The 19956-nt window shown below is 44.0% G+C and overlaps 1 protein-coding gene across 2 annotated transcripts in view; it reads right to left on the bottom strand.

Annotated features, from left to right (window-relative positions):
• Window positions 1-6278: 6278 nt before the first annotated feature.
• Window positions 6279-19956, bottom strand: part of LOC135908924 (oxytocin receptor-like) — a 79384-nt gene continuing 65706 nt past the window's right edge. For both annotated transcript variants that reach the window (XM_065440867.2, XM_065440810.2), the window contains exon 2: window positions 6279-10982. In XM_065440867.2, the coding sequence (XP_065296939.1) occupies window positions 9427-10632 (1206 nt within the window). In that variant the 5' untranslated portion in view covers window positions 10633-10982 and the 3' untranslated portion in view covers window positions 6279-9426. The remainder of the gene's footprint in view (window positions 10983-19956) is intronic.

Here is a 19956-nt window from a genome sequence, read left to right as displayed (position 1 = left end):
CCAATGCGTGTAGTTTTACGTTGCGTCTTATGGAGGCGAAATGATGCACAATACAAGAAACGCTCGCGAACACAAGCGCTATTACAAGAAGCTAGGTGCGCGGAACCGCGGCTCATTTATTCAGTGATGCCCGCTGAGAAACATAAATATAAGAAGTGAGAGTTTTACGTTATCGCGGCAACAGAAACACAAGGCCGATAAAGTTTATGTTCGATATTCTGGCCCCAGAACCGGCCATTCTGAGCGCCTCGCTTCCTCGATGTCTCACCATGCGGAGAGCTGCCCTCTCTTGTCGCTGGTGACTTTTTGAAGTTTAGCGCAGGGTGGTTCGCGAAGGTAGGGAAAACATTCCATTGTGTCTCTTTAAACTGATATCTGTTATGCGAAAGAAATTAAGACGTTCTTTAATGAAAACTGGGAAGGGTTGCGTAACGAATTCGATGGGGGCGAAATGCGAAAATACCCGTGTACTTAGGTTTAGGTGCAATTTAAAGAGCCCCAGGTGGTCCAAATTTCCGGAGTCCCTGACTACGGTGTGTCTCATAATCAGAGCGCGGTTCTGGCACGTAAAACCATATATAAATAACCATTGGACAAATAAAGTTTATTCCTATCCTGTATATATATATATGTATAGACGAAATGATACACACAGGAGGTAGACACACGCAGCATATAGGAACAAAGCATCTCTGTAAGAGCGCTGTCTCGCAGAAAAGCTAAAATCGCGTGTGCAGAGCGTTACGCATAGGAGGTACTAGTTCATCGTCTACGAACATTTACTAGAACTCAAGGTTCGATTAGAATAGTCTTTCGGAGTCAAAAGAGGCTTCAATGGCATATTAAGTGTGCTCTGTTATAGAAAAAAAAGTGCAGCACCCTTAATACGCATTTGGTGTATGTTACCATCCAGAAACACAGAAAAGCCAGTGCAAGATATCGCATCAAAGTTTGTCAGTGGATATCAGGACACAGCAATATTCCTGCAAACACAGCAGCGGCCACTGCTGCTAAACACGCACGCGAAAATTAAAATGCAAGAAATATCCCTCTTCCCTATAGCGAAAGCTGCCTGTTCCTGAGAACAGTATCCTGCCTGTAGGCCGCACCATAGACGCTTGTTAGGTTTCATCGGATGTAACCAACGCTACATGTATACATCACTTGCATGCATCAAACATTTTATGCCGCAGTGCACTTTAGAATCAAACAATAGAAGTAATATCCTGCCGTCTTAGCACAAACTCCTGGCTTGATCAAAAACCACAGTGCTAAGCGTTACTCTTTATAGACCCTATCATTTAATTTATCATGGCGCCGAAAAGTTGAGGGACAATAGAAATCCTGTAACGTTTTGCACCGTCTGCACCTTGACACAGTACCTACGAGACACCTTTTACACAGGACTCAATGTGTTCCCAGTCAGCAGTGCATTTTTGGGCATGCTGACAAAGCCATACAACACCTCCTTCTCAAATGTACAGGACACGGCACCGCAAGACGAATCCTGAAGGCTGATTTAATGTTGTTAGGATTGACACCTATCCCACTGAATAAAGAAGAGAATGAAAAGACTTGGCCCATAGCCAACAATAGAGCTACGTAAGAAGCACTCGTGGCTTTGAAAATATCTTTTGGACGAAAAAAATATATGTGATTCTTACTGATTGTCTTATGGTTGACCCCACTGTTACATATTTTTTTTTATTTCAAACGTTGAACAGGATGTTGTATGAGTGTAGCTGACGTTTTTATAGGTTGTTATGTGTCTTGCTGTGTACATATGTGCACATACGTCAGCCGCCAAGTTTGGCAAACCCAATGTATGTGCATATTGTGATACTTTTTGTTCTATTCCACTTGTTTACGGAATTGTGCATGACTCTTCGCGTCCCATTACGGTTTTCTGCGTGCAGAACTTCGCAAATGTTCCTGATGTTTCACTGTCTGCAATACTTATCCCATATTTTCTGTTTTTATTTTTGCTTGCTCTACGAAAAGGAACAACAGGGGTCAATTATGGTACCAAGCTCTCCTGTAATCTTATATTGTTAAGGAAAGCATGATGTGTCTTCTCGTACATTACACGCTGAGCTGGTAAACACTAAACGTTTTCGATCCCGCAGTATTTATAAGAAAGACTTCTTTCTTTTTTTCTTTTTGTTGTGCGTGAGCGCAAATGACATGTTTAAGTTTGAGTCGACAGTTAGAATTTGACGCCTTCTAGGGTGCTCGCTGATCCCATGGCCAACACCCTTAAACTTAAGTCTATAAAAATTTTGTTGTTCACAACAGAAACCGCACACAACAGCTGCGACGGAATAATCCATAGTCGAAAACTAATAGTTCAGACCACCTGGTGCAAACTGAGATATGAGACATGTGAGCTTGATAGCAATAGCTAATAAGCTTTATTGCGGGTCATATCGTCTGTTGCAGCTATCGTCACGTATGCTTGCTACGAAAGGTCGTACTAAAATAAATAAAGAAACTTCATTTGTCCCCATGGACGATTCGACTTACCCTACAACGGTAAAAGTCTTAGACATGAGCGAAACAAAGTACTTTTAAAGAGATACAGAAATAAATAGAAGAGAGAAAAGGCAAGGAGATTAACCAGAAACATGCTCGGTTTGCCAGACGGCAATGGGAGTAAGGGTATAGGGATAATATATATATATATATATATATATATATATATATATATATATGTATATATATATATATATATATATATATATATATATATATATATATATATATATATATATATATATATATATATATATATATATATATATATATATATATAGAGAGAGAGAGAGAGAGAGAGAGAGAGAGCAGTTTCGCGCACATTTGAAGGCTCACACCGAGTCTACACATGGTCACCAGACATGTCGACTTGAGGTATTGCGACAACGCTTTCGTGGCTTTCTGCGCCATCGACGGGTACGGCAATGGTCCAAGGATCTAACCCCCGTATTCAGAAATGCAACTCGAAGCTCATGCTTGACTTGATCTAAGTGGCGCCTATCGTGAACGCGCCGAAGGAAACGCAGTGAGCCTCTTTGGGCACGTTAACACTAGGCGTCATCTAAATCAAGTCAAGCATGGGCTTCGACTTAAGTTGCATTTCTGAATACGGGGGTTAGTTTCCGAAAATGCTCTAGAATCTAGCCGGTTCAATGCTGTCCGGAGAGCTTTACGCTTGACGTTGTACTAGGCCCAGAGACATGAGATGTGTTCAATCGTTTTGATAGTTCTACAAGAGTCGCACATGGGCACCTCTCCCACTCCAAAGCGGGGAGAGGGGTTGCGTGCGCCTTTTCAGCTGTTTCATCCGAGTTCAATAAAGCTTCATCCGTGCCAAAAATATAGCTCGTAGAAGCAAACGTTTCCGCGAACCAAGACACGGCTGAACCATCCTTCCGCGCCACTGATACAAAAACTCGAGAGGGAGCATTTGAGGCTTGACTGCTGAGTCGAGGATCATGCGCTTAACTATAATATCCCTTACAATTTCCGGAAAGCCCCTCTGCTTTTCAACAAGGAACAAAAAGCTAAGCCGCTGCTATCGCGACGAGCGTGCAAGCTGTCCAACGGTCTCAAATTAATCTGTCTGTTTATTATTATTTGTTTTCCAACGACGGAAGCTTCTAGGCTTCTATCTTACGATTACATTTCTTTACGCGGTGCCGGTCTTATCTCCTTTTTACTTCCTTGAAAGCGGTTCCCCTGCAACTGCCGTTTCCTTCCTATCTCTTCTGCAGCGGAGCGCTATTTAACTTTATGCTGAATTTTCTTTTTGCTCAAGCATATATGCAAGTAATGTAATACCTTGTTTTACCTTATTTTATGTAGACAGCCACATGTTACAACTCCTGTATAGAGCATTAAGCTAAGCCGGCTTCCAATTAGGAAAAAAAAAGAGAAAAGGGCAACACACACACAAAAAAAGGACAGGTACTGTATAAGAAATGTGCAACAAACCAAACAACATATCAATGACGTTAAAAGATTATTGATACAACTAGCAAAAACACATAATTATTACGCATTGTAAATTAATGCAGTTGCATAGCCATGGATGGTGGAACAGCGTAAGATAGAAGTTTTCTAGCCAATATTCACATATTAAAGTACGGAACATTACGAAGCATTACCCATGCGGTTTAAAAATCCACAAGCATGTGGCACGTGCGCATAATCGGTTAAGACGCAGTTAAACTGAGTTAAGCCTTGATTTCCGCTCAAATATATATGCGCAATCATGGAGTTGAAAGTGACCGCAAATCCGGCCTCCGTGCGGTGCGCGAAAGGAGCGTCTCACCCCGCAGCGCGCGAGGCCGAGTTCGAGCAGTTTGCTGACGTGCACGCGTAGTGGCACGTAAGCTACAAGAATCAGACTTTTCGATCCGGGCCCACTGCTGTTCGCTTCTATTTGTGTTCATTCGGAACGGCTGATCTGAGCGTCGAGGGCTCAACTTTAACCCGCACATCCGGGAAGATGGAATAGGGAGGGAGGGTGTTCAAACGGGTTTCAATTTAATATGGAGCTTGCGTGTTTCGCGCGGACCTATTCTCCCGCTGCTGATGCCTCGAAAGTGAAGCGTTATTTGCCTCACTCCGACCCAACCCTGGAATTAGGCGTAAGTTTTGCAAGTCTCGCATATTACACAGCTTACATAAAGTTTCGAAGTGCGTTGCATGTTAACACAAAAATTCATTAAAAAATGCAGTGCCCGGAGTGGATTCAAACTACGGTTCCACGAGCAATGGTCAGAACTGTTTCCTCTCAGCCGCTATGCTGATGCTACCGAAGCGAAGAATACTGCTCCTGGAGAGCGCGGTCACGCCTCTAGCCGTTATGATAGGACGACGCCACTCTCTATATCTTACCTATATGAGCCAGCGCAGAGGGGAAATAACTTGAAGCCAGTCGTACAATGTGAAAACTAGGATGGGAAAGAGGCTGCAGGGCGACGAGGGCACTGTTGCGGTTCTTGAGGGCGACAGAACTGGACAGGCGACTGTAGTCTGAACAGATGTTTATAGTGCTACAAGTGTCAGTGTGCTGTGCGATGACAGTGTTCGGTGACAGTGACCGATTGTGATTGTAAGTCTATGCTCCTTCTTTTCCTTATCTCTACTTTGTTTCCACTTTACCTCCCCCTCCCCTCTCTCCCCAGCGTAGGGTAGCCAACCGGATTTTTTTTCTCTGGTTAACCTCCCTGCCTTTCCCCTTTGCTCTCTCTCTCTCTCTCTCTCTCTCTACAGCCAAGCTTTTTTGTTATAACAATTTCAGCACCGGGGAACACTACCTATAGAACGTGACATTTCCTTCTTTTGCTTGAGGAGACACTGTTCTGCGCTCACCTGCGAATGTTGACTCCGATAGGTGCCACACGAGACTCGTATATCGGGCCTAATTCTGGCGATGCTACAGCAGAAAATATTAAGAATTGCCTGATGTCAAGCTTTGCAGCTGAGGCGTAAAGCAGCACCGAGATGAAAAGATTTAAGCGAAGGCAAGGATAAAAAGTGAAAGGCGGAATAGGAAAGAGAAGGAAAAATCAGTGCCTCTGCATTTGTTTACCACCGGGGAGCACCTCCCTCAAGCTAAGACGACGTGGATGAGGATATACATTGAAGGAGGGCTTTCTTTTTGCTGGAAATCAGATTCGCTCGCACATGTTCTTGAATGTTTACTCGAAACGATACCAAACAAAATAGTACAAGATGTACTACGCACAATATTGTGCCACCTACGGTGTCTCTGATTCGTATCTGTGCCTAACTCTAGTATGGTATGGTATGAAGAAGTCCTTTCTTTTATTTTATTATGTTGATGTATACCTCAATTATGATCTGTTTGATACACGGTTACTCGTTCGTTTTTGACCACGTGCAAAATCGCAACAGTTTTTATATACAGAAATGGCCATTTACCACAGAGTTGTTAGATTTAACTTTTTTGGAGAAGTTCGAGGCTGCTTACCGAATTCCGAGGTGCGCAGTCACCTTACCAATGGAGCTCTGACTCGGTAGTCATTGGTACGGCGCCTACGTTATCTCTCATCGAAGCAGCTTTAATCTTGCTTCCATTTGATATTAACAACAGACATGGAAAACCCGGCAGGCGACTTTGGCTCCCAACAGCAGACAACAAATTTCAACGTTTACTTTTAATGACCTGGCGCGTAGGCGTTAGAATGGGAATAAAATGGAATCGCACTTTCCAGGCATATAAGCTCGAGGCTCACGATATTCTAGCGACAGCAAGCATGAGTAAATAAATTTATTTTTTCCAAACACAGGAGCACGTGTCGCTCAAATATCGCGTAACAATAAATAATGAACAAGGCATCATTTTTCCCGTGCGAACATGGGCAAAAGATCACAAAGCTAAAGTCTTCATATGAGAACAAGTGACACTTCATATTGACACGCACAACAGAATACATTGGTATACGTACCACAAGTTTCATTTCTTTTTTCATCATTCACATCAAACCCATGTTTTTAAAAGATCGCTTAAAAGACAGAGAAACTTGTTCTGCCTCTACACATGCATTTCGAAACGAGGTAAAAACTACCTGCATAAGAAACTGTAAAATTCAGCTGGCTAAGTAAAGTGATTTATTATGTTTATAATTATCTGCTTAGGACACATGTTGCAATTGAGAAATCAAAACCGAGCGGTAGTGATGTCATGTTTCCATAGCCGAAGTTACATGACTACCACCACTTTCCGCGTGCATGGATCGGAAATGTGCAACGACATACATTGACATTCTAGTTAAGAGTTTCGAAAAGCGTACATCAATTAGTTCGAGACGACGCTTACTCGAACGACAGTACATATTTTAGCGGAGGTTGAGAACGGATATCTCGAATGTTGAGCAAGTCTTAAAATTCCTTCCAAGTACTTTAATGCTTATCCGTTTAGATTTCGTAAGGTGAACATGCGTCCTGAAGTACATAATTAAAATTCTAATTAGTCATTTTTGTTATAGCCTACGGACAAGTAATACCCGGGTCATCAGGTAATCGATCTTAATAGATTGAACTGCGCGACATCTCCATGAGAGGGATTTTCGAGAAAATGCTTACGAAGGGTTGGGGGTGATGTCATCTCACATTACCTTTACGTCGGTGTTGATGTCTGCCATGAGGGCCGTTTACCAAATGGTGATGGCGGCAGTAGACGCAAACGCTTCATTGCTGTAACTTTCATGGGAAAATCACGGTAAAGAGATACATTTTTTAAAGATGCTCATGCATTCCTTTTTTTTTTCACTGTGATCTTGCTATGGTCAGGTTGAATATATCTGTACTCCGTTTTTTTCTTGCATAGCCATGTACATCGATGTCTGTCAATTTAATTTTGCCCACGTTTTAATTTAGTTTTTTTGTACCCTGCCCTACACTGTAGCGTCATGTAAAAAAGATTCAGTTCCTTTATTGAAGCCACAGCCGCTTTTAGGAAAAATTCATTTGATTTTATTTGAAGTAAAAGAGAATACTTACTATAGATATACTATATACTTCGTTTTTGTGTGTGTGCGAAGTTCGCGTAGCTGCATTGATACGGCTTCACCGTTATCGAGCAAGCTGGCGCCAGTGTTCCGTTTCTAGGAAACTACATTCTGAACAAAACAGGAAGCAATACGCTCAAACGTAGTACGAAACTACACGCAACGGGAAATGTTACCTTCACGCAAAGTGCATTCTAGCAAGAGCTTTAGCCATAAGACCCATGTACGAAGGACGTTCTTATTCGTGCATTTATTGCATGGGTATCTTTCAAAGAAATAGTGCTATATGATATGGCCATGGTAAATGTTCAAATTACATGGCGCCTGCAGCAATTATTCGTAGGGATTGAGTAGTTCGATTCCAGGGAGAATTAAACGACCGGAGCTCAGAGCGTGAAGTATTCGAACAGCTCTAGTTACTCTTATTTTTGTTTCCCAGCCGTTTACGTCTCTCTCTCTCTTTCTCTATTAGGCTCCTAAGTGAAGCTTAGCTCTTTAAGTCTTAGTTACAATTGGAGGAGACAGAGTTATACAGGCATGAAAATATTTTTTTACAGGTCTGAGAATTAACGCCGTGAACGTAACTGTGAACTACGATGTGTGCCTGTGTTGTAGTTAGTCTGTTCTATATACAAACTGTCATTACACATTGATTTTTACAAGAATATATGCAGCACAGCTAGTCAACATTCTACGTTCTACATTAGGGTGCTCTGGCGGCTCTGAGGCCAAGAGTGCCAAACAAAGGTTCTCAACAATTCATCCTGCTGTTAATGCACCTAGGATACAAGCTGCGCCATACTTTTGTCCTACTCCACCGTGATTTACATTTTATGGCGTGCTCATAAACAGGCTATCAAAATAGGTACAGTGGTACAATACTGTTTAGACTTTACTGCTGTTTTGTGCCTCGGCAATCAAGGCCCTGGCTTTCAGACAGGCACTAGGTTTTCGTCACGAGTTTACAACAGGCCTATCGTCGGTGCTCTTTCAAAGTACACTCACGTTCTACAGACTTCGACCAGTCAGTTATCAGGAGTAAAAGCGTGGTATAGCAGCCATAGATCAAGATAACTACAGTACTAAGATGGCTGGTAACGACTTCCAAAGTTCTTTTTTGTGTGTGTACGCGCGCGTGTGTGTGCGTATGTGTGTATGTGGCCAAGAGGAAATTGAGAAGCGCAGTGTTGTTTTTGCGACGTCGGGGTAGTGTTATTTCACAAGACGCAGGTTATTACACATAGCAGAGCACCAGCTACCATTGATTTCCTTTTTTAGCAACCTGCGTGTTGAATATGGAAGGCTTGGCGTTTTCCATTAACGCACGACGAAACTGGGAGCTGGTTCGCCTCAAGGGCTTCGCCTCAAGGGCTTAGCTGCAACTGACTGTATGCATAAGGCGCTTTCGGCCCTCGAAGCAACGTACAGATTGCAATAAATCTCTAGCGGAAGGCCTGTACGTGTTTCTAGTTTGTTTAAGATTTGTGACGTTGACTTCTGCCGAGCAGCATTCTGTTAATGCCGAGTTCAAGGTATAGCTGTTTGCACCATCAACAAAACTTTACCAGGCTTCTGAGAATGGAACGTCATACTTAGTGTTGGTAATTATATTTCTGATTCTACTTCTTGGGCACACATTGATTGGCTCAGTTACAGCCACTAAGAATACAATTTTAGCCCCGAACTGATCAAGCATTCCGCAGTTTTCTTTCACCGAACAAGCTATAGTGAGCTGTAAGTGCAGTTTTGGTTTTGGCGCTTAAGAACGAGCGTACCGAAGTACATATTGCTAATTGCGCTGCTTTTTCGCCTAAAGGGAAGCGACACTCCTAATTTGGAAGGTGCAATTAGGTGAGAGAATTCCGCGTTCGAACACTACATGCCTCGCTCAGTGTTTCTCCTCAATTTGCCGCTGTCTCTCGCAACTCTCGCACATTTCCGGAGCAGGTGGTGGCGCCTTTGCCGTCAGAGGTCGCCGCCGACGGCGAGACTGCCCCGCCGACCACGGACCACGGTACGTCACCGTGACCGTCCGCTTCGAGGTCGAAGAGCACGTCAGTCGGCGCCAAAGACCGCACACGTGAGCGTCGCACCACGCGACTCCCGCACCGCCGTTGAAGGCCAGATAGACGTAAGGGTTGACGGCGCTGTTCAACGCCGATATCACGCCGAATACCGCGACCAAGTTTGGCCCGAGCTGAACATTTTCCGCGAACGCCAGCAGCATCTCCTGCACCATGTACGGAAGGTTCGTCACCAGAAACGCTACGAATATCACCACAGCCATCTTGAGCGTCCGCAGGCGTGCCTTCGGCATCGTGCTTCTGGCGCCGTCTACAACGCAGCAGCTGCCGTCAAACGCACCGCCGACCAGTGCCTCGGGCGGCCGCGGAGAGGACGAAGCTGAGTCGATCTTCCACATGCGCAGCAGGATGCTCGTGTAGAGAGCCACAAGCGCCACTAATGGTAGGATGAACACGAACGCGAAGACAAACGCCATGTAGGCTTGTCGGGCCGCAGCCGAGTCGTGGTAGATGTAGAAGAACGAGGCACAGTAGTACTTGTCCCGGACCACGACGAGCCGAAACACGAACAGGTTAGGGACGGACGGAACGAGAGACAGCAGCCAGCAGGCCGCCGCCACCGAGCGCGGCTTGGGCGCCGGAGCCAGAGGGTTGCAGATGGCAAAATGGCGGTCCACAGCGATGCCCACCAACATGTACGTGGACGAGACGAGCGCGTACGTCTGCAGTACCTTGAACACACGGCAGGGGGCGTCACCGGCGATCCACACGCGGCCCATAATTTCCCACAATAGCTGCGAGTTCATGGTGATCAGCGTGACGAGTAGGTCGGCCAGGGCAAGATTCAGGAAGAGCACCTGCGCCTTGAGCAGCCGGTGGCGACGTGACGTCAGGAGCCTGTAGCAGACCAAGAGGTTGCCCACGAGCGACAGGACGAGCATGACGCCGATGAGGCTGATTCGAAGCGTACTGGCGTATCGCGGACCGAGCACGACGTCTTCGACGGAGACGGCTCCCAGCGACATCGTCTCGTTCTCCGCGCTGGAGAAAAACACGAGGTCAGAGGGCATGCTTGAACTGACGCCGTTCTCGAGCCAGCGTTTGCTTCTTTACCCATCGCCCTTGAGGCTGTCCAGGCAACAGGCCAAGGCCGCGCACCTTGAGTCGATCGGAACTTTCGGTTTCTTGATCGTGTGATGGAAGTAATTAAATTTTGTTTGAATGTCACCAAAAAATTCACACCAGCGTATTTTCAGCTGTTCTTCCACTTTTGTTCGGCAGCACTCTTGCTGCGTGCGAGTTAAATGTTCAAGCCACAGGGATCTATCGCATCTCTTGTCATACTCAACAAATCCAGGTATCCTTGGGCTTTATGGTATAGTCATTGTGAGGGAGAGGTCCTGGCTGTAGCGACTGCCGCCTGAAAAAGGACAAGAAAGATTGTTTTTATTTGTGTGAGGTGGAGGGTGCAAAATAAATCAAGGTGACTCTACTACTTGTGTGCATGTGTTTTAATTAGCGGGGTGTGTATGTGGACTTCACCCACTTTGGAGGCATTCAGTTGTAACAGAAAATGGTGACCGACGTCAGTGCCTATAGCATTCAATGGCTATAACGTTCTCAACGGTTATAGGCATAGCGATTATATTATCCTAGTGACTATAGGAACCACTGCTGTGACTTAGCGCAAGGTCGCAGGTTTGACTCTCAGCCGTGGGATCCTCATTCTATGACATAGGAATGGGGCACACCAATGGGACGGTGCACCGTGCCTTGTGCTTATGTTGAAAAACCTAAAAGTGTAAAAATTGACACGCCACCCTATACACAACCATGTTTTCATAGCCCTAGTGTTTAACCGTGACTTTAAAACCAATCATGCTATATGAGTGAGCGTGAGGCGACTATCTAATAGCTTGTGTGTATCTGGCCCCGCAATGACGACGAGTGCCTCTTACTCTGCACCTCGTTTATCACCTGTATTCAATGTCGTTACCCACAACAGGGAGGTTATCTGGCCGTGAACCGTTTCATGAGCATATCCTCATGCGTCGCAAGTTCATGGAGTCGACAGAACTCAGTGACTGACTGTAGCCTCAATGGGCACCTACGGATGAATGCGTTGCCAGTGTTCTCGGTACCCTATATATCTCTTCTCATTCCTCAACGTCCTTCGCATTGTGTAGGTAACAAAACACAAGCGTGTGTTGTTGTGCTCTCGGCATTTCCTTCCATTATGCTTCAACCTTGAAGGCCGTAACTCATATTAAATCAAATTGAAGAACTTACTCTGTCACGTCAGTGACCTTAGTTCAAAAGTCGTCATTAAAAGCGGCAGCGTGGTATAGGAACTCTGTTTCTGGACGCATAGCAAGGCATGCTCCACTTCTACGGAGAGGCAAAGGATCAAGCAAGTGTAAAGTTTTAAACTAAATAATAAAAATAAATATATCAATAGAATTTCACTATTGAGCAGTCAGATTAACAAAAGTAAAGCGAACGAGAACAGGGTAAATGAAAGATGCATATGAGGTCTAGGAATTTAGCATTGCAATATACTATGTTTGGAGTTCAATTTTTTTCGCTCACAAAGATTTTCGATAATTGCCTTCAGTAGAATTCTAATTCTATAGTTGCATTATTTGAGTAGGTGGACACTGATTATACGATAAATAGAAAAGCATAACCGTCCAATAATAAAATCACCCTAAATAAGTTTCGACTAAATAATTTTGGCCGCATTTTGAGATCCCCGTCGTCCAGGTTACGGCAAACTACACTGTTGTGCCACTTTCTTCTCTAGCGAATCTTTCTACATAAATATGTTCGCTTTCATTTAATAAAAGAAAAAGACCTGTGTCAGCTCAATCTATTATTGAAGTTTGGGCGGAAATATGACAGTTTCAGAAATGCCAACTGTTCTTTCGAACAAGATTTTTCTTTGGAAACCAATATGTGGAGCCGATGCGGCTCCTCCTCGTTAGATTCTTCATATATTTCAGTTCGTGCTTCGCAGATTTCATTGGGTAGCCATTTTGCACCTTGTCGGAACAGAGAACCTCTTTTGGTGAACTGATACTGCGCTAGGCACGAGACACCGAGTATAGAAGAAGACATGACGAACCCAGACTTACGGTTTATGGAACAGACTTAGGTTTATGAAAATCACACAATGCTGCCTCTTCGAACCATGCGCATTCACGAGCCAGATCACAACCACGTGACCATGGAACATTCCCTCGCCGAGCCGCTATCTGCCCAAAAAAAAATAAAGAACTTCCTTGAAAAGATTTACTGACCGTTCGTGACGCACCTATCTGGGCCACGTCTTGCTATCAAAGAAGCTTACAAGATTGCACGTGCCCTTTGGTCCTTTACGCCCTAACACCTCCATTTTGTCGAAAATTGGCTTGCACTTCTTAACGCATGACGTATGATGAACTGGCAGGCGCTTTCCGCTGCCAACTTTAATGAGTGATCCATTAAATGATTGTTGGTACATCTTGTTTTGCCCCACATAGAATATTTCACAGGTCAGCAGAAACTGGTAAACCACTTATGTTCTGCATGGTACATACGTGCGTTTGTGTTTTGTGCCACATCTATTACTCTTGAGTTTATCAACGTTGGAAAGGGCGCATAAACGAAACAACTTCCAGGGCGCTGAAAAAATCATATCAACACCGAGTTTTCCGGCAACCCTCTTCATCCCGTGAGAAACTTTATGGACATATCGCATCGCCTCAAACTTTCGCCTCTCTCTCTTTTTTCCTAACTCAACCGCAGGGTCATATGTTGAAGGCATATGGCCTTCAACAGCGACTCAGATATGGCCCGGAGTAGGGTCTGCGGGAAACCTGCATTACGGAGACGTTTAATCTGTGAGGAGAAACTAGCTGGGACCATATGGAGACATGACTTGGCAAGAGGTCGCCCAAGCATGACACCGCAATACCCGTTTTGACCAGCTTTGAGTGACATGAAGCGAACGGCAGAAGTGTCTTATTTGAACGAAGCGAGTATACACAAAAAATAGGTGGTCCTGGTCAAATGAAAGAACATCCTTATGCCTAAAAACGCCAAAGAAGTACTCCTTTGCAGGTTTTATACATGAGGCTGTCCTTCACAAGATTCATTATCACTCAGTTATCTCATAGTGCAGAAAATCGGCTCGATCCTCTTCCCACCACACCGTGCGCATATTTGCACGCACGCATTATAACGCAGGCAAACAAATGCGCACTTTCACGCAGGCGCAAGGCTAATTCAGCGAGAAGGGGTCTTCGTAGGTATCCTTCGGCTCTATACGAGCCGCGGTGGCCAGTAATGGGAGAAATATCCGACAAGGAGAGCCACGAAGGATCGTTAGCAGACGCACTCCATTACCGTAGCCTCAGTGCTTTCGCAAGAACTGATTTATATTAAGCACCGCTCCAGTACTCGCCAGCTCGGACTCATTAGGGAGAAGTATGTGCGTTCGCGCGAAAGAAGGGAGAAGGGGTGGAGGTGCAGGGAGGTATCTGCTAAGCGCAGGGCAAATGAAGAAAGAAGGATAAGTGCGGAAGGAATAACTGTGGAGTGATGGAACCGGGGCCCTTTCTACACGGTGGCGCTAACTAACAGCGGCATTGTGTGTACCGGCGCTCGTGTGAATGTGGTTCGGACAGATCAGAAGATTTCACTCTTTAACCATGAGCGCTTTTCTGTGCAAACTTTTAAGCCTAGAGCAAGTTTAAAGGTACGCGCTGCAAATATAAATAGAAAATAAAGCGGTGGTGTTTGCTTTTCTCCTAATGCCACTGTATGTGCAGTCGGCCACAAACCTTTACGTAACACAACATCTGAGAAAAAGCTGGATATCTGCGCAACCGCACAACGGAGCGTAGCATTCGCCATTACAGCCTCTACCAGCATATGTGAACAACATCCTCATGTTCGGTTTCACGGACTACTGTTAGTGGCTGTTCGGAAATGGAACGTTTTCTTAGATCCCGTGGTCTGTAAACTTTTGTGATTGACTGTACATCGATAAGTGGCGTGTTACGGGAGAGGTTGGAAACAGACCCTTCTCGCCTGCTAGAGCAGTTTCTGTCTTCATTGTCTTCATCTGTGCTCGAATTATGAGCTAAAATTTACGGCACTGTTTTTTTATTCAAGTACCCTAAAGGCCCATGCGGGCATTACATAGGGGTGTTACAATGAATTAGTGATATATACAGTATACGCATTTAAACAGATAATGCATGCTACAATAAAAAGAACACAAGCGGAAAAACGGGAAAACAAACAAAAAGAAACCAGTAACAGCAATACAACGACACGTCCTAAACGCTGAAGATACATATAGATTTAAACTGGGTGTTACACAAAATCAGCGTAGCTTGGTCACTTTATACAAGGAAAAATACTTGATAAAAACGTACACATACAATAACATACTGCATAAACAATGAAAAGCACAAGTAGAACAAATTTTATGCAGTACAAGTGACCTTGCGCTAACCCAGAACAAAACCATTTGCGCAAACATCAAAATATGGTGAGGGAGAGAAAAAAAATACAAGGCACGCAACTACACAGTGATGCCTATAACAAATGTTCAAGGGAAAAAGGCTGTTCATTTGCCGATAGAGAAAAAAAGAAAGTATAGTGGAACCGCTAGGAAATTGCTACATATTCATAGCTGCAAGCACGGTAGCACACGACATGCAGTCCTTGTCCGACATTAATAACTTATTTAGCGCCCATCACTACTTACAGGCATGTAGCACTGCACCATCGCAGCGAAAAGCGCCGAACAAATGAATGAAGCCACAACAAAAAAAGGGGGGGGGGGCGGGGGCAGTAAGAAAAAATAAGACAATAACTGTTGCTGTAGCACTGCATTGAAGGAGGTCTCGTTCTTGTTTTCAAGACTGTAAACCATCCAATGGCGATCTTAATAAGCAGGAATACTGAATGCTACTGCAAGGCTGCATTCAACAAGGCTGCATGCACCAATGTAACAAGGCTGAATTTTTTCCTGTGCGCAAGCCTGCTGTTGTCGCTCAGTAGCTAAAGCCTTTCGTGTGGAGCATGAGCTAACGTGTTCTATCTATGCCACAGCAGCTGCATTTCGGTAGATGGCAAAGCGAAATATATGTTCTATTAATTACGCCGTTCCGCTGGTAGTTATCATCATCAGAATCATCAGCATCATCATCATCAGCCAGGTCACGCCCACTGCAGGGCAAAGGCCTCTCCCATATTTCTCCAACAACCCCGGTCATGTACTAATTGTGGCCATGCCGTCCCTGCAAACTTCTTAATCTCATCCGCCCACCTAACTTTCTGTCGCCCCCTGCTACGCTTCCCTTCCCTTGGAATCCAGTCCGTAACCCTTAATGACCATCGGTTATCTTCCCTCCTCATTACATATCCTGCTCATGCCCATTTCTTTTTCTTGATTTCAACTAAGATCTCATTAACTCGCGTTTGTTCCCTCACCCAATCTGCTCTTTTCTTATCCCTTAACGTTACACCTATCATTCTTCTTTCCGTAGCTCGTTGTGTCGTCCTCAATTTGAGTAGAACCCTTTTCGTAAGCCTCCAGGTTTCTGCTCCATAGGTGAGTACTGGTAAGACACAGCTATTATACACTTTTCTCTTGAGGGATAATGGCAACCTGCTGTTCATGATCTGAGAATGCCTGCCAAACGCACCCCAGCCCATTCTTATTCTTCTGATTATTTCCGTCTAATGATCCGGATCCGCAGTCACTACCTGCCCTAAGTAGATGTATTCCCTTATGACTTCCAGTGCCTCACTGCCTATTGTAAATTGCTGTTCTCTTCCGAAACTGTTAAACATTACTTTAGTTTTCTGCAGATTAATTTTTAGACCAACTCTTCTGCTTTGCCTCTCGAGGTCAGTGAGCATGCATTGCAGTTGGTCCCCTGAGTTACTAAGCAAGGCAATATCATCAGCGAATCGCAAGTTACTAAGGTATTCTCCATTAACTTTTATCCCCATTTCTTCCCAATCCAGACCTCTGAATACCTCCTGTAAACACGCTGTGAAACGCCTACATAATCGTACATGGTAGAAATATCGGGACCCAACCACTGTGCTGTCCCTGGTATGTATCCATGACACACTTTTTGGACGGGAAACCGTATTCGTTGTTACCATCGGAATGTACTAAAGAGCTGAAGCGAATACTGGTCCTGCTTTCAGTGTGTTTGTTAATGCCGTAAAGCTTAGCATAATATTTCACCATGTGTACGGATGGTTAACTAGATGGAGCGTGAATGTATTCTGCGCTTAGTTGCTGACATATTTTTTTTTTAATTTATTCGCAAGTGGCGTTTTTTTCTCATATGCAGTGAACTTAACCTTAGTTAACGGGATTTGAAAACGGAGAGCTTGTTGGAATTCGTGATTAACTAATGAATTACCTGTATACTAATCAACTACCCTGTGGAGCTTATTTGTAAGAATCGGTGCAGCAGTACGACATTATAGAGGTGAAGCTAAAACATTTATATTGCATGTTTGCTGTAAATAATGTCAATCGACCACCGTTACCACGCACCATCCGAATCACACAACAAATCAGTTTTGGCTGCACTGTTGTCGAGCTTTATCGGTATCAACGTCACTTAATTTTCTTCTTTTTGATGTGTCCCTCACTAGGTCAAAGTACGCTATCAATGTCTAAAAAGCTTCAAACCTCAAGTTTTTTCCCCTCTCTAATCAGACCAAGTAAATGTGATTTCCAGGATGTTTATTTCGAATAGATATATATTGCAATTTTTGAAATTCAGCCGGTGACCTTTAATGTCATTTTCCCTTGGAACCTATTCTGAGGATAACACGAGCTTCGCGATATGCGTCCCCAATGTTTGCAATGAAATACATCGGTGTTCTAGTAACTTTCGAGCTCCAGTGCATAAAAATGTGTCTTGTTAAAAAGGTAAGTGGACAAACAATGCATTTTAAGGCATTTTTAATGCGTTTACCTCGAAAACGTTGCTAGTTTCCGAATTCATTTCATGTGGATGTGCCTAGTGAAATCGCTGGCTTCAATTCATGTATTTCAATATGTGCGCTAACGTCATTAGTTGAAAAGTTAGTGAAATTTGTTAATGAGTCAATTAAAGATATTGATTTCATGGGGAAGTAATGTACACTTCTCCAAGCATTCCAGCTCAATGCGTAGATCTGTACTGAATGCCACCAGAGATTTCTAAAAAAATCTATTAACGTTATAATAGGACACTCAGTATATACTAGCGCGCTGGTTTATTCCCGCAAGCCACTATAAGATGGCACTAGTCCTTGACCGAAAAACTTGTTGGCAACTGTAAACGTGTTCATAGCCGGCTACCACTAGTTGCATTTATTTGCGTAGAAGTCTGAGCGCAGTTCGAGGGATTCCGTACGCAGTCATATGCCTACCTCGCCTAAGGCCCGCAAGCGATAATAATTCATAAAAAAAACAGTGGGCATGACAGAAGCAAATACAACAACATTTTACTGTGGTGCCATTTCAATACTTTTCTACAAATATACTTTCCTTGGCGAGAACTGAAGGTGAACAAGTTCTAATTTTCCTTGATATACGAGTGCACTTGGGTATCACAGGGTTTAACAAGCGCAGACAAGCAAAAGTATGTAACATAAGTTTTTACAGAATACGGAGATTCGGAAAAAGCAAGAAAAAGAAGGCCTCTAAAGGGGCTATGCAAGAAAGACAGAGCCCATGTCACGTGCACTGAGGTCCAGTATTCGTATAATATCCTTGGCCTGTAATTAAGCTAAAAAGTCAATAACATTTTGGACTGATGGAACAAACGAAACTCCAAGACGATAAAAAAATGCAGATCCAACGTACGGGTTGGAATATACGTGAAGCGAAGTTTTACTTAAGCAGTTCATTTACGAGGCGATGCGTATGATGTCATTTGCATTTATTTATGCCACGCAACGTGTAATCTCACGAAATGTTTAGTTTTATCCATTTCCAAGGTCACAACTTTAACATCACGCAAACTCCGCATAACTCCACAGAGTGTGATGTCATCACAGCATTGGTCACAGATGCTTGAGGGTCCATAAAACAAGCGCCAGGTATTCGTCACCTGTGACGACGTCGGATGCTCGGCGCCTGCTTTGGATGTGACCTGGAACACGGGCGATCAGATATCAGAATTTAGAAAAGGCTGGACTAAAGCCAGGTCTACCTAAAAATTACGACCGTTGAGAGACAGACAACAAGTTTGGGAAGACACTGTTGCAGTTCTTGCACGACGCCGAGTTCGAAGCTTTTATTTAAGGCTTCTTTAATTCTTGATCCCTCGCGGCAAGTCCTCCCTGTTGCCCCCCCCCCCCCCCATCTAAAGAAAAAAAAAAGACGTATACGCAGTGATGACGCAAAGATGAAAGTGATAGATGATCTTTGCTGAGGCAAGTTATTGCGTTCGAGTGGCCTATTAGAGAGATTATAGATCTCATGGACGTTGCCCACGTCCACTATTTATTTGTTTTGTTTTTCGTGCAGTTGTTTTAGCTCTCGGTCCCTTTTTCCTTCCATCTTTCATTGATTTCTCTTTCCCTTCCCTCAGTACAGGGTAGCAGGCTAGAATCTCTTCCAGCCTTCTTGCCTTTTTCACCCCGTTTGTCTCTCTCTCTCTGTTTCCTGAGTGGAGAATGGTGATGACAGGTGCATGCACGGAGAAGCACACTTATCAAGGAACATTTAGGATTTCTATACGTCCTGTGTCGCCGTAGGAAATGCTCATGCTGTAGGAGTGGCCAAGAACGGGCACACCCCCGATAGCGCATGCCTAGTGGCTAACTCAAAGAAAATAAAGTAAGGAATACAATGCGTGAAAACATAATTCACCCTTCCATAAACAAATCGGTACGCTTTAGAGATGCCTGTGAGCCGAAGTTTAGGTTTTATGTAGGAAGTTTTTTTATTTTTTCTCATGCCGAACATATGTGCGCGTTCTTGGTCAACGTACACGGCTCACATCAGCTCTTTCGATGGTGCTCTCGTTCGGCGCAGATATAACATTTGGAAATATATGTATCCACAAATATATCCGCCTAGATCGCAACCGACGACACAGCATCCAGCAGCCAGGTAATCACGCCAAACCTGAGAAAGTAGGCAAAGAAAGCTTCGATTTAACGGTCTTCGTTCATAGAGAATTAACATTGCATGTTTTTGTTTCGTCACGTACGCATGAGAGAGTACTGTCATGTTAGTACTGCGCTATCTTCATTAAAAGCGAGGCTTCAGCCTTGAATTGATTAATGTTTTACTAAGTGAAAGCTGCGCAGCATTCATGGAAAAGCATAGTAGGTGCTCTCGCAATACCTTCTTCGTTTTCATTTTATCCGTGAAA

Source organism: Dermacentor albipictus, chromosome 1 (assembly GCF_038994185.2).
Source record: "Dermacentor albipictus isolate Rhodes 1998 colony chromosome 1, USDA_Dalb.pri_finalv2, whole genome shotgun sequence".
NCBI classification, from domain to species: domain Eukaryota; kingdom Metazoa; phylum Arthropoda; class Arachnida; order Ixodida; family Ixodidae; genus Dermacentor; species Dermacentor albipictus.
Note: the sequence above shows the minus strand (reverse complement) of the source record. Positions and strands in the feature narration are given on the sequence as shown.